Source organism: Phoenix dactylifera, chromosome 17 (genome assembly GCF_009389715.1).
Source record: "Phoenix dactylifera cultivar Barhee BC4 chromosome 17, palm_55x_up_171113_PBpolish2nd_filt_p, whole genome shotgun sequence".
NCBI lineage: Eukaryota > Viridiplantae > Streptophyta > Magnoliopsida > Arecales > Arecaceae > Phoenix > Phoenix dactylifera.
The window spans coordinates 2,424,381-2,437,977 of record NC_052408.1 but is presented as its reverse complement, the minus strand read 5'-3'; the positions used below and the strand labels follow the sequence as shown (position 1 = coordinate 2,437,977).

At 36.6% G+C, this 13,597-nt stretch overlaps 1 protein-coding gene across 2 annotated transcripts; it reads right to left on the bottom strand.

The window, feature by feature from the left end:
• On the bottom strand, positions 1–6,650 carry LOC120104164. 2 transcript variants are annotated; one of them, XR_005506623.1, is made up of 4 exons: positions 6,182–6,650; positions 1,055–1,155; positions 627–807; positions 1–142 (listed from the first exon to the last, which is right to left on the bottom strand). XR_005506623.1 is itself a non-coding variant. In XM_039114739.1 (4 exons), the coding sequence occupies exons 1-4, from the start codon at positions 1,998–2,000 to the stop codon at positions 45–47; spliced, it is 450 nt and encodes a 149-aa protein (XP_038970667.1). In that variant the 5' UTR covers positions 2,001–2,006; the 3' UTR covers positions 1–44. The 2 variants fall into 2 exon arrangements, 1 of the variants encoding a protein (XP_038970667.1); XM_039114739.1 differs by lacking the exon at positions 6,182–6,650 and adding an exon at positions 1,931–2,006.
• Between the last annotated feature and the right edge of the window lie 6,947 nt (positions 6,651–13,597).

Sequence of the window (13,597 nt, the reverse complement as noted above, 5' to 3'; positions counted from 1 at the left end):
CTGCAAAATGTTTCCATCCACTATCAAATCTTTTCAAGTTTCGATCACCGTAGTATCTCATCTCCCAGGTCTTGTTTCGGTAACAGAGGACTGCAGGAATGCAGGCAGATGGAAGTAGCGTCCAGAAATTCTTTGGAATCGTCTATGCAAGAAAACCAAGAAATAAGATGAGATGTACTGAGTCTAATTGGCCCTTAAAGAAACAGCCCTTAGAAAGAATGCCACATAACTGGGAACCATTCCAAGATATGGGTTCTGTCAAGTCAGATCCAGTGTCCTTCTGGTTTGTGGTTTGATTTGATATGAAACCCATCAATTAATATAGAAATAAAGTTGTCTCAATTTGTTCTATAGATATATTTTTATAATCAAAAATCACAAGAGCACCTGACGATATTAATAGCTGGTTCAAAGTCATTTGTCATAGCCATTTTTCAAGTCATAAAAGGGGGAGGGTGGGAGGGACTCGTTGTATGGGTTCCAATTGCTGATATCAAACAAGTGTCAAATATATCAAGTTCAATCATGTTTTGGAAAACTTGCAGCAAGATATTACAAGAAATGTTGGAAAGGCAAGGTTTAAAATAATTTTGATATGATGGTTGTAAAATATCAAAAGTAATTACCATTTGAAAGGGGGCCTGCACTTGAGACTTTGTCATAACGCATGCAAATAGGGCTTTCCTGAAAGTGGGACAGTTCCATCCTTTTCATCAATTGTAGCAGGATCTGATGGACTTGAGAAGGGGGCAAAATGTCCAACTTTATTATCTCCATTCTTGCTGCTTTTGGATAGCGGGCATAGATCTGCATTGTCATTCTTCATATAATAAATGTGGGAAAGAAAACTCTTTAAAAAAATGGATTAGTTAAACTGCTACAGCCAAATTAATAAGCAGAAAGATTGTATAAGCTCATCTCAAATTCTTAAATATATTTATATTCTAGTTAACGGTCTCCTTCTTACGAAAAATCATTTCGTTGGTTTCACTGGAGATACAACTAACAAATCAGAAATTGGTACAAGATATCAAGTGAAGATAGGGATGTTTACTGGCACGATTAGTTGATTCTTGGGAGGAGAGACTGCGTGCCGCCACAGGAGTTTTTGCAGTGTCGGCGGTGAGTATTGGAACTGCATACTGAATGGTCTGTCTGAAAAGAATAGTTGAAGGGTCAATTTAAAATGATTCAAATTCAGAAAATGTTGTAGCAAAAACAATTAGTAGCAGCATATAATCTCAAACAAATACTCGCTAATATCACTTTTTGTTTCTCTAATAATAAGTATTAGAAAGTACATTTGTAAATATGAAGTCCATGTCCATGTTTATGTTCAAGTATAACTTTTTGAAGGGGATGAATTTATAGATATGTGTAACATGAGCATGTGCAGAAGTTTCTGTTATTTAAATCAGACGTTCAAGCTTTTTAATATTTGTGCTAGTAGAATATCAGAGATACCGATCTTAAAATCTGTTCTCTCTCTCTCCCTTCCCCCAACCCCACCCCCCCCCCCCCCAAAAAAAAAAAAACAGAAAAAACCCTTCATGCACACAATCTCCATATATTATAAAAATTGCCTATTTCCTCTTTGAACTAAATCTCCCTCGATCCTACTTGCCGGGTGTATCAAGAATACTAGCATTGTTATAAAAGAAAGAAAAAATGCTAGCATTGTGTTCTTTTTCCTTTTTTGGGGGGGATTGTGGAGGGAGGGGGGTTGTACTGGGGGCTTTCTGCCAAAGTATTTGCACTAGTTGCAATAAATGCTTATTGTTTATCAAAATGTTTGAATCAAGAAACACATGTCGATACAAAAAGATGGTAAAAGATTACAAGATGAATCAAAAACCAAATATTCGTTGTCATTGCCAAATTTTTCCAACATGGTTATGATTTACTGGACAATCTATTTCCGTAAACTTACATTCTGACATATGATGTAAATTGCAGTCTTCAGTCAATGATTCAAACAAGTTGATTCCATGCCTATCCATCAGATTTCCTACATTTTTTGCTGTATGTAGAATCCATGATATATGTGAGGCAGCGTATTGTATGTATTTTTCTGAAATGGTATGATTTAGGCCTCTTAAGAAATGCATATCAGCTTTAGCATGGTACGAACCAGATAGGATATGGTCTGTCAAGTTCTAATTGCATTTCAAGGAGAATATGCATTTGCAAAAAAAAAAAGAAGATACTTTGCTACTTGGTACCAAACAACCAAAACAAAAAAAGACACACTGCTAGGTTAAGGTAATTTGGTGAAATGTCACAAAGAAATTTTAAATTATCTATACGAACAGTGAAGAGTTGCTAAATATTTTTTTTGAATAGAGCACATAACAACAAACATTAATGCTTTTCCAACATCCAAGCAATGCAATTCTTTCATCGATTGTCTTTCTCAGCAAGGAAATTGCATCTGTTGACTGGTTACAAGTCTGTATCCTACCATAAGATCTTTCCTCAAGAGTTTGCAGTTGCAATGTAGAGACTTATCCCTCAGGGTATTCATGCAATTTATAAAATTGTCACTAAGAGCTCCTATAAGAAACAGCAGCATTCTCAATTTTCCTTCAATATACTTTAAAAATTGAAGTGTGAAAGTGGTATGACAGAGGAACCACCTAAATAGAGGGGTTTCTAAGACTGCAGAGATGAGGAATGTTACAATATGCATGGTTGCATCAATGAATTGTATACATTTTCTGTCAAAACATGTAACTGTAACCAGCTATTTTTCATTGAAAATAGCAGCTTTCCATGTAACCCTAAACTTAACCACTCACCCTACAAATAAATAAAGAAAGGACTCCAACAAGCCTTCTCCCAAATCTGAACATGCCTTAATCCATCTAAATAGCTACTTGGTGAAGAAAGGCATGATTCATCAAAGTTCGAGGCATCTTATAACTGGCTCTCAACTTGACATCAACTCTAACCGGTGCCAAGTTTGCATGAAGGCAAGTCTGGGAAAGAGAAGGTGATGCAATGAAATTTAAAGAACATTTCACTAATAAGTAACCTACCATATGATTTACACATTTCAAGCACCTACAACAGGGGACCAATCCCCTAAGTTTACCAAATTTTAACTTCTAGTTGTTCAAATGAAAAGAGGATAGAAGGTTGGATATTGTAAAGTGCATGATTTCTGAGGCACAGCATACATGCCAACGAGTCAGAGTGAGCTACAGTCCCCAAATGCCTTGCATATTAACAAAAAGATAAAGCTTAAATGATTATTCCATATAAGTTAGACCCTAAATTAACTAATAGGTTATTCATACATTTATATTCTTTAATATCTAATAGCTCTTTAAGAAATAAAAATTTTTCAAAGTTTAATGAATAAATATCTCTAATATCAATAAAACACTTATTTTATTGAGACGACCTAGTAGTCAGGTTTAGATTCCTAATTCCTGGATACATAATGCATGCTTCCATATGAATGTACACATTTTTTTGTGTACCTTATGCACAATAAATCTCTCCTTACACTTGTATATGTCAACATGAGCTTGTGCTTTTAGTTTTATATGTAGCATGCCTCTAAAACTATTCAGGTACCTTAAAGCTAATAAAAATATTAAACTAGAAGTTGTAACAAACCTCCATGTCCTCCCTTTTCCCACCCAACATCAATTAAAAGAAATAACTATTCCCATTTCCCTTTACATTCACCCTCTCCCAATAGTAAAACATAGAGGCAGCAGATCAATGCACGTCCAGGGCTACAACTTTGACGGTGCATTGATCAGAATTAAGTTTGTTTCTGAATAATACATAATCAGCTGTAGTGGTTTTACTGAGTTGGGTCTACATTTATCAACCAGCACAGAAATAACTAAACTATTTTTAATCAGGCCTTTAGTAATTAATCATAAATCCCATAACACATGCCCTGACTTGGTTTGAGATTGAGCTGTAGGCTTAGGACCATAAATCGATCAGGAGTCCAGATTTATGATTCAGGACATCAAAATCAGACGACATGCCATCGCCATTTGCACATTTGCTCATTATGTCTCAAACCTGAGCGCTAAATAGCAAATTTTGTTTCAGTTATTGGCTCAATGAATAAGTAATAACCTCTAACAGCGAACATATTTTCTTTCTTCCTCGGTTATAAGTCATTGAAGAATTCCACATAAGAATGAAAATAACTGCTCCGATAATGGGAGATGCTACCTTCCAGCAAGAATATCGTATAAACAATGTCCATAACAAGTAATTCATTGAAATGTATTGTAGCAATGAAAATATCAATGGCTTTGCATGGTCTTATAGAAAGAGACCTACTAAAGCCAGAGAGGATCCCATTTTAACCAAGTGACAATATTAATACTGTTTATTGTAACAAGACTTGCAACTATTAATCCTTTAGGTGAAGTTATGCATCATAAAATAACTCTTTGGCACATTAACCATGATTGAACATAAAAAGTGTTCCATCTTACTGTTAATCAGATTTACATGAAGCTAAGATTTTCACAAGACCTCTCCAAGCAATCAAAACATTCTGAGAATGCACCCTTTGAGGTTGTATCTTTTGTTGCATTGCTAGATAATTTAAAGCATGCCAATTTTGTCGACAACTTGTGTTGACCACATGAATGGAAACAGTTTTCAATACCATGTATTTACATAAGGTACCAAACAAGAGAGTTCAAAAACTTCTGTTTGGCTTGTGAAAGAGTATCTTTTGAGTACCACATATTTGAAAAGTTCCAGAAAAATGTAAAAGTGATGGTTCTTTAACAGAAATAAGAAGTTGAGAAATTTAAATTGCTCTTGAGTTCAAGTACAAAATGTATATCCATGTTCAGTTTTCTAATGCAGTTGTCACTGTGGCAGGAAGTCAAGGCCTGTTCCAAGATGATAGCCTCATTCTTTAGCCACAGCCTGAAGGAAAGAAAATTAATGTGCAAGTGAAATCAAGAGAAATATATTCAAGGAGGCAGAATCCCGCAAGAGCAAACTGAGAGATCCACACACAGTATGATGTTCTGATTTGTTAGTTCTTCTGAACTCTTACTCATTCAGGAGTTTCTTCTAGGTTCCATAGTCCGGCACATATTTGAATAATTGGGAAAGTGAGAACAACTTTACCATTCTCTCCTAACATATTGATAATACACTTTTCGCTAGAAATAACAAGAGGCTGACAAAATGTGACACAAAGTGTTGGTCGAACTCGAATTGAAATGAAGAGCATAACTACATCGTTGAAGCTTCAATTCTTCTGTTAGGAAAGAAAATTAAAGAAAAAACTATACTTTTATGTCAAGGTAAAAATAAAATAAAAGAAGATGATACTTAACATATATTAAATAAAAAAAATACCAAGCAAGTTCAGCTAACATTGCTGAAGAACAAAATTAACTAGATCCATGTGTCTACCAAATAATAAAGAAACATAATACATAAATATCATCCCTCATGCTCAAGCCATTGGAATTAAAAGTTACAATGTGCGAATGTTCAACTTAAGTTATGCTGTTGAGCTCAAAGCCGGCTTTGATCTTCTAAAGGGGCCATCGGATGACAATTTCGGCATGAAGCAAAGAGAATTTGGTCCTGATGTTGATAGTTTAAAAGTGAATGAATAATTTGATATGGATATTGCTGGAAATCATAGTGACAGAAAAACCAACTGCTTTGTTTAGCCTTTTGTCTCCAAGAAATAACTGCAGTTTAAGAGATAAAACAAGAATATGTTGCTAGATACACCATAGAAGTGGGACATAGCGAAGAACTTGATAGCAACTTAGGATGTCTGGAGTACTCAGCAAATATACCATGGAAGTGAGATATAAGCTAGATACTATCATATCTAAGATGCAGCACAAGGGTAAGAAGTAGACATATATACATTCTTAAAAAATTTGACTACTTTTGCTTCTTCTTTGGGGCATTAATCTTAGCTTAAGATCCTCAAGGTTTTCCGATCCAAGTTTGCAGTCCAGCCATTGCCACAAAAAATTAGGTTTAAGAAAACATGTCTTGAGAAGAAAAAAAAAAAACACTGTCCCACAAATCATCCATTCCCCATTAAACACAAAATCAATTCAAAAAAAAAAAAAAAACCCTAACATGAAATAACAGCAAGAAATGAACGAGAATATGATGGAAAATGTGTTTGAGATTCATCAGGAGCAGAGCTCACCATTGGGATCGAGAAAGAAGCACGGCGCCACAAAATATTGCGAGTGCGTGTGGCTCCCGGGGCCTCCGAGCTCGGCGCTGTAAAAATGTGCTAGATTTTAGCGCACCCTCGGCAGAGAGGAATTTCTTGACCGCTGGCTTTGGACCGCACCGGGTTTACTTAAAACCATTCCCACGAGAACATCTGCTTTATAGCGAGGTGATATTTGGTTTGCTAAAATGGGAATCTGGAATAATATGATTTAGCCATTTAGATCCATTCTTGCGTACTCGTTTGCATGTAAAATGTCATTGGCAAGCGACCAGAATGAGAATTGAAATCGAAATTGAAATGGATTAGAATAGAAATCCTAGTGGTTCATAATCGAAATCAGAATCAGAATAAAATTTAGAATATTTCTATTCCCACAAAAAATTTGAATGGAAATAAAACTTTGCCTAACCAAATCGTTGGGTTCTTATTCTAGAGTCGAACCATCCCCAGCTAAATATGCCATAAGGTTTTTAATATATATAAAAATACAAAACAAAAACTATGGAAGGGTTCTATATTTTTTACTATTAAATATTAGACATCTGCCTAATAGTAATATAAAAACATATTTTATTATATTTATTAAATTAGAATATACTTATTATTACATGGATCTCAATCTTGAGAACTACCTCGAACTGAGTCTAGACTATACCATCCTAACACTTGAGATGGCTTCACTAGGAAGCCCATGTTTTATGTTTTATTTTGCATCACTTGTTGTTTATGATGGATGTTTAAAATATTTTTTAGTCAAGCAAATGGCAAAAATTAAAAGGAAAGGAAAAGGATGGGGAAGTATTAGCAAGAATTATTTCTTACAATTGCAGTCCAAGAATCAAGATGACTAAAGAATCTTGAATATCAATTCAAAAATATTTCTTATCGGCAAGAATCAGACGGCCCAAAAATCAAAGAGAATCAAGATGACCAAGAGATTTTTGTATTTATATATTATGTAATAATTTAAAAATATTCCTTATCAGCAAGAGTAATACTTTCCAAGAATCATAGAGAATCAAGATTCTTGTATATTGTGCAATTATTTAAAAATATTACTTAATCTAGGAAAGCATACTTTATTTGTGAACTATTCTTTATTTGTAATCCTATGCACTATAAAGTTTCAAGGAATGGATGAATGGATGAATTATGTGCAGCCTTTTTCTGCAAACATTTTACTCAATAACTCCTTTCGCTTTAATTTCCATGCAGTATCAGAGCCCTTTGCATAAATAAGCCAACAATCCAAGTTCTTTTTTTCTCTCTATAGCTCAACAAAACTCTTCAAGTGTCACCAATCCTATGATTGTGTTCAGCCCTCCCTCTTCAAACCCGAACAATATTCTTATCTCTACAAATGTTGCATCCCAACTGTCGTTAAAACTCATAGCCATGAACTATCCATCATGATGTGCTCAATTTAACGTGCTCCTTGTCGTCCGTGATTTGATTGGGTATGTCAATGGAACCTGTTGCTGGAAATTAGACCCCAGGGCGGCCGCGAACCGAGGAGGAGGAGCTCCGGTGCCGGGACGGTGGGAGAATCGGCGGACGGCGGTTCGTCGTCTGGCGGTGTCCTCCGGGGAGGCCTGTGGGCGGTGGATCGTCGGCGTGCGGCTCCTTCCGGGGGAACCTGCAAGAAGCCGGTGGCCGGGCTTTCCGGCGCCGGCCCTCCGATGCCTAAGTCAGAGGGGGGCTTAATTTTGGAGAAGAGAGAGGGACTCTATGTGAAGTCCGAAAAATCCCCTTGGGAGGAAGAAGCCTCCTTCCTTTTTTAGAGGGAGAAGCTCCCCTTTTATAGGGAGAGTGGCAGGGTTACCTGTGATGTGACTGGGCGAATTAATGGGTTACCGTCACTGTCAGGGAGCTGTCACGATTGATCGGACCCGTTGGGGTGGTTGAACCGCCGGCTGTGGTGGGCCTGGGGTTCGTAGATGGCAAGTGCATTGATTGCTGAGTGAACCGGTGGTCAGGGAGAGCCATGTGCTTTGATAGTTCAGTGATCCGGAGATCACCTTGAGCCGTGTTCATTTAATGACTGAGTGCATCGGAGGCCTGAGGGGGTCTCATGCATTAATGATAGGGTGTGACGAATGCCTGCGGAGATCTTGTGCCTTGATGACTTGGGGATGGTGGCAGATTGAAGTGGAGTCATGTATTTAGTTGTCAGATCCTTTAGAGGGTTAGGCGGAGATTGGATATTTGGCTAAGGCACGGGTCCGGCACGGGTGCCGAGCCGAGCTGGTTGCTTAGCGGAGTGTCTTGTGGCGGGGTTGCCTCTCTGGTCGGCGCTTTTTAGTCGAGCGCCTCTCTGGTCGGCGCTTTCTGGTCTCGGCCTGCTGTGCTCGGCCTTCTGGTCTCGGCCTTCTGGTCTCGGCCTTCTGTGCTCGACTCTCTGGTCTCGGCCTTCTGGTCTCGGCCTGCTGTGCTCGGCTCGGCCTATGAGCTCGAGAGCGGAAGAGCCCGAGCACTTAGATGAGCTTGCATAAGCTCGGCCTGGATGAGCTCGATCTTGCTGACGAATTTGGGTGCTATAATTGCATTTGTGGGGTGGTCCATTTTACCACCAACACTACCCCCCGACTTCCGAGTTCGAGCTGCTTTTTGGCTCGGACGAAGGAAGTAGTCCAGTCGTCGATCATCCTGTAATATAGCCAAATATGTATAGAGATGTATGTTGCCCAAGGTGACAAGCCAAGAGGGGGGGGTGAATTGGTTTCTCTTAATTTTAACTCTCTTACTTATGTTAAATGATGAGTTAGTGGAATTAAACAAATCACAATACAAACAACAAGAAGTATAGTGGTTCGGTGCTCTCCTTAGCACCTACGTCCACTCCCCAAGCGACCCCTTGGGAATTCACTATAATCCCGCGGATTACAGTTGGATTGTTTTCCGGGCTCACAATCCAAAAACCTTTACACTTTGGTTTTTCGGGTTCACCAAAAACCTATGTTGGTTTTACGGGCTCACCAACAAACCTATACAATTGGTTTTACGAGTTCACCAACAACCTACGTTGGTTTTACGGGTTGACCAACAACCTACGTTGGTTTTACGGGATTACCAACAACCTATGTTGGTTTTGCGGGTTGACCAACAACCTACGTTGGTTTTACGGCTTACCAACAACCTACATTGGTTTTACGGGCTTACCAACAACCTACAATGTTGGTTTTACGGGCTTACCAACAAACCTTACAACAAGGTGATTAATAAAAGAAGTAAGAAGATTTAAGCTCCTAGATGAGCAAATATAACAATATAATCTACAAAGAAGAGTTTAGAGAATAGTTATCGCTTGATGTGTCTTCTCTCTTCTTTGTCAAGGATGCTTCACTCTTCAAGGGTGGATGGAGCTCTTAATGACTCTTGGAATCTGCTCAACCACTTTCTTTTGACTCTTGAATGAAGCACTTGGATGAAGCTTGCCTTGCTAGGATTTTCTCTTGAATGTACTTGATGTATTTTTCCAAGCTTGCTTCCTCTGATGAATACTCCCTCTTAAATACTTCTCCAACCTCCAAATAGTCCTTCCTGACCGTTGGATTGAAGAAACTAGCCGTTTATAGCCGTTGGGAGTCCAAAAAGCACTTCTGCACAACTAGCCGTTATGCTTTTGCCCGTGCTTGGGTCGGCTCAACCTGTCCTTGGGTCGACCCAACTTTCACTTGGGTCGACTCAAACATTCCTTGGGTCGACCCTCTCAGAAACACAGAAACTTTATAATTCAGCCTTCCTTCACTTGGGTCGACCCAAACTTTCTTTGGGTCGACTCAAAGTTCACTTGGGTCGACTCAACTTCTTCTTGGGTCGACCCTAACAGGGTTTCCAGAGAACCTTTTCTGTCTTCTTTTCTATCTTGCCTTTGGGTCGACCCTCTCAGGGTTTGGGTCGACTCAAGCTTGGGTCGACTCAACTACTGTTTGGGTCGACCCTCTCAGTAAATCCAGAGAACCATTTTTCTGTCTTGTTTTGAGGATTTTGATCCTTGGGTCGACTCATGCTTTCCTTGGGTCGACCCAACTCACTGTTCATCTTTGCCATTTTTGCAGAAGTGTGCCAAATGTTTTCTTGATGTGCCGGGGTCGACCCAATCATCCTTTGGGTCGACTCAATCCACACTTTGCTGCATCTCAAGGTTAGATTCATTCAAATGAACAATGAAATGTATCTATATCAATTAATACAAAATATACTGAGAGTAATAAACTTATAAATGAAGTATTGATTTAACTTATAACATACTCTAGATAATTGCTTGTTAATCATCAAAATAACACTATCATCCTCAATCTCCCCCTTTTTGATGATTACAAAATAAAGAGTATGAACCTTTTGATACTTATTTTAAAATCAGTTTTTGAAAGGGCTTAACTTGCTGAATTTCAGCTTTTCATATATAAGAGTGAAGTCTCCCCCTATATCATTCAAATGTTGCCAATTTGACTTTTTGAATTACTCCCCCTTTCATTTATAATTCATTAAAGATGAAACTCCAAAAATTTGAGATAAAACATGAGTTTCAGATTATGTATCGAGGTGTGAAAGGTGCGTGCCAAATTCTGAAATTATATGTGCCAAATTCTGAAATTTGATATAAATTTTTGACTTGATCATTTTCATTGTTGCAAATTGCTCCCCCTTGGATGTATATGCTTTCCTATATGATTTTCAATTTGTTTTACAAATTATTTCTCTTTCTTTCTTTACTTCTCCTCTTATTACTCTATCTTTACTTCTCCCCTATTACTCTTTCTTTACTTCTCCCCCTTTTTGTTACTCTATTTACTCTATCTTTACTTCTCCCCTATTACTCTTTCTTTACTTCTCCCCCTTTTTGTTATCATCAAATAGGTACATGGGAAAAGACACAATAACAACCATTCAAACTTCATTGATCAAAATAGGAATATTTTAGTACAATCATGCCAAAAACAAAAGCAAATACAATGTTCCTCAATCAAGGTTCAAAATACATGATCAACACAAAATACATATGAGAACTAGATACATATCCTAGGCTCTAAACAAGATCGTGAGACTCTCCCGGATCGCTTGGCTACGGCTCTCTTGGGTCCCATTTCTCCAAGATATTGAAGTAATCTACTGTTTGGAGATGATTGGAGAAGATTTGAGAGGACAAAGGGTAAACAGTGCCCTAGATAGCTCACGGGTCCCCCTTTTAACAGTGGGGTCCCGACGTTGGGTCGACTCAAGAATTTTCTTGGGTCGACTCAACGTTGGGTCGACCCTATTCTGGGTTGGGTCGACCCAAGTTCAGAAATTTTTTTCTTTCTCTTTCCTTTTTGCTTCTAAAAATTTTTCTTGCTTCCAATCCGTACAAATTCTTTCTGGGACAATGATACATGAGTAAGAAATCTATAGATGACAAGTTTGACTCATGTTTCATGGATTTTTAGAAATGGAAGGAATGTATCATGAGACTGCTTGCTCGCTTTATATCTCTTCAATAAAAAGGATCACATATGCCTAATTTCCTCCTTAGCGTGCAGACTCTACCTTCACTCAAGGGTTTTGTGAATATGTCAGCTAATTGTTTTTCCGTACATATATGCTCAATACATATGTTTCCATTTTGCACATGATCCCTAATAAAATGATATCTTATTTCTATGTGTTTGGTTTTAGAAATGAGACATTTAAGATGTGAGCCAAAAGAGATCTCTAAATGTAGATTCCAAAGATATTTTTCAAATCAAGTGTAGATGGAATCTTTTTCAAGTTATTTCAAGGAGTATCAAGAATAATATTCAAAGAAGGCATGAATGAAAATTCAACACCTTTATATATATATATATTAAGTATATAGCAAGATGAGAGCAATCTAATTAATTTTCAGAGTATAGTATAAGAGCAAATAAAGATCAAAACTTATATACTCGAAAACATAAGATTATGTTGAATCCTTAATTCTTAATGACTTCAAAGTTCTTTCATGATATAAAGTATTGGGGCATATATACCAAAACATGAATTTATGCAGTGTAGGATACACAAAATTCAAGACTTTGAAAGTTCTTTTAGAGCTCTCTTAAAAACTTTCTTTTACTCTTTTAAAGATCATAGCATCAAAATCAATTAAAATGAATTGGCTCAGGATTGAAACACCAAAGTGCAAGCCAATAAGAACTCATAAGTAGATTCCAAGATAAATTTTCAAAACTAAGACAGATGGAATCCTTTTCAATTAAATTTTCAGAAATAAATGATTTACCGATGAATACAGATGGAAATCCAACTTTCAAAAGATATTCAATGAAGCACAAAGTTTACTACCACTTTACATTTAGTATTCTTTGTCTCATCTTTAAATGCGAATTTATACGATTAAGTTCTATATGATCTCTCACTCTGAAATTTTCTTTCTCCCCCTTAATTAATCATTCCATTTGAGAGTTTAGAGTTTGAAGATAATTTTCAATAAAGAGATTGAGTATTTAAAGCTCCCCCTCAAAAGATGCATTTTCTTTCAAACCTTTTTTTTTTTGCTCTTCTATAATATCAAGAATGTAGAGTGATCTAGAATTTTTCAAAATTTATAGCAATCACTCTTTTTAATCTTTCAAGAATAAATTATATTTCCTCTTATTTTTTTTAATATGTATGGAAATATTAATCAGAAAATAATTCTTTTGAAGCTCAAATTTCTTTTCAAAAGTAATTACATTTTCTTTCCTATAAGAATTATTGAAGTGAGTTGAAATATTCTAAGCTTTAGGATCATTAACTCTCTTCTTAAAAATAGCTTTTCTTTTTAATGATAGAAGCATTTAATTATGTAGGAGTGTATATTCAAAATATTAATTTCTTAGTCATAGTTTTTTTTTTCAGCAATGTATATATGAAGCACCACAAATCTTTTTAATATCAAAATAATATCATGTGTTTAGAACCATTTATTTGCAATCAAGATCATTGAAAAACACATCATTTAGACCAATTTCAGTGCACTTATAGGATAAAAAATGATATGTTTCAGATGCGTATCGGAGCAAACAACCAAGGTATCCAAAGTAATTCTATTTTTCTTAAACCCTAGTTTTCATCTAGAAATCATATTGAGTTATTCCCCAAAATGATGCAATCATTGAAGTATATAATGAAAGTTACAAAAAATGCAACGATAGAAGCATTTTTAAATTAAGTTTAAGCTTTTATCCTTAAGGTGTGTTTTCAAGTGATCGAAACTTCATTTGGCTTTTCACAAGCTTTTTATATACTTTCATTTATCTTGTCATTCATTTCCTCATTTTTGAATTTCTTCCTTTGACCACTCAGTGAATATTCTAATCTTCATTTCTTTTGGTTTTACTTTTCTATGCTTTATACTCTATTTGCTCCCTATCCGGTGGAGTT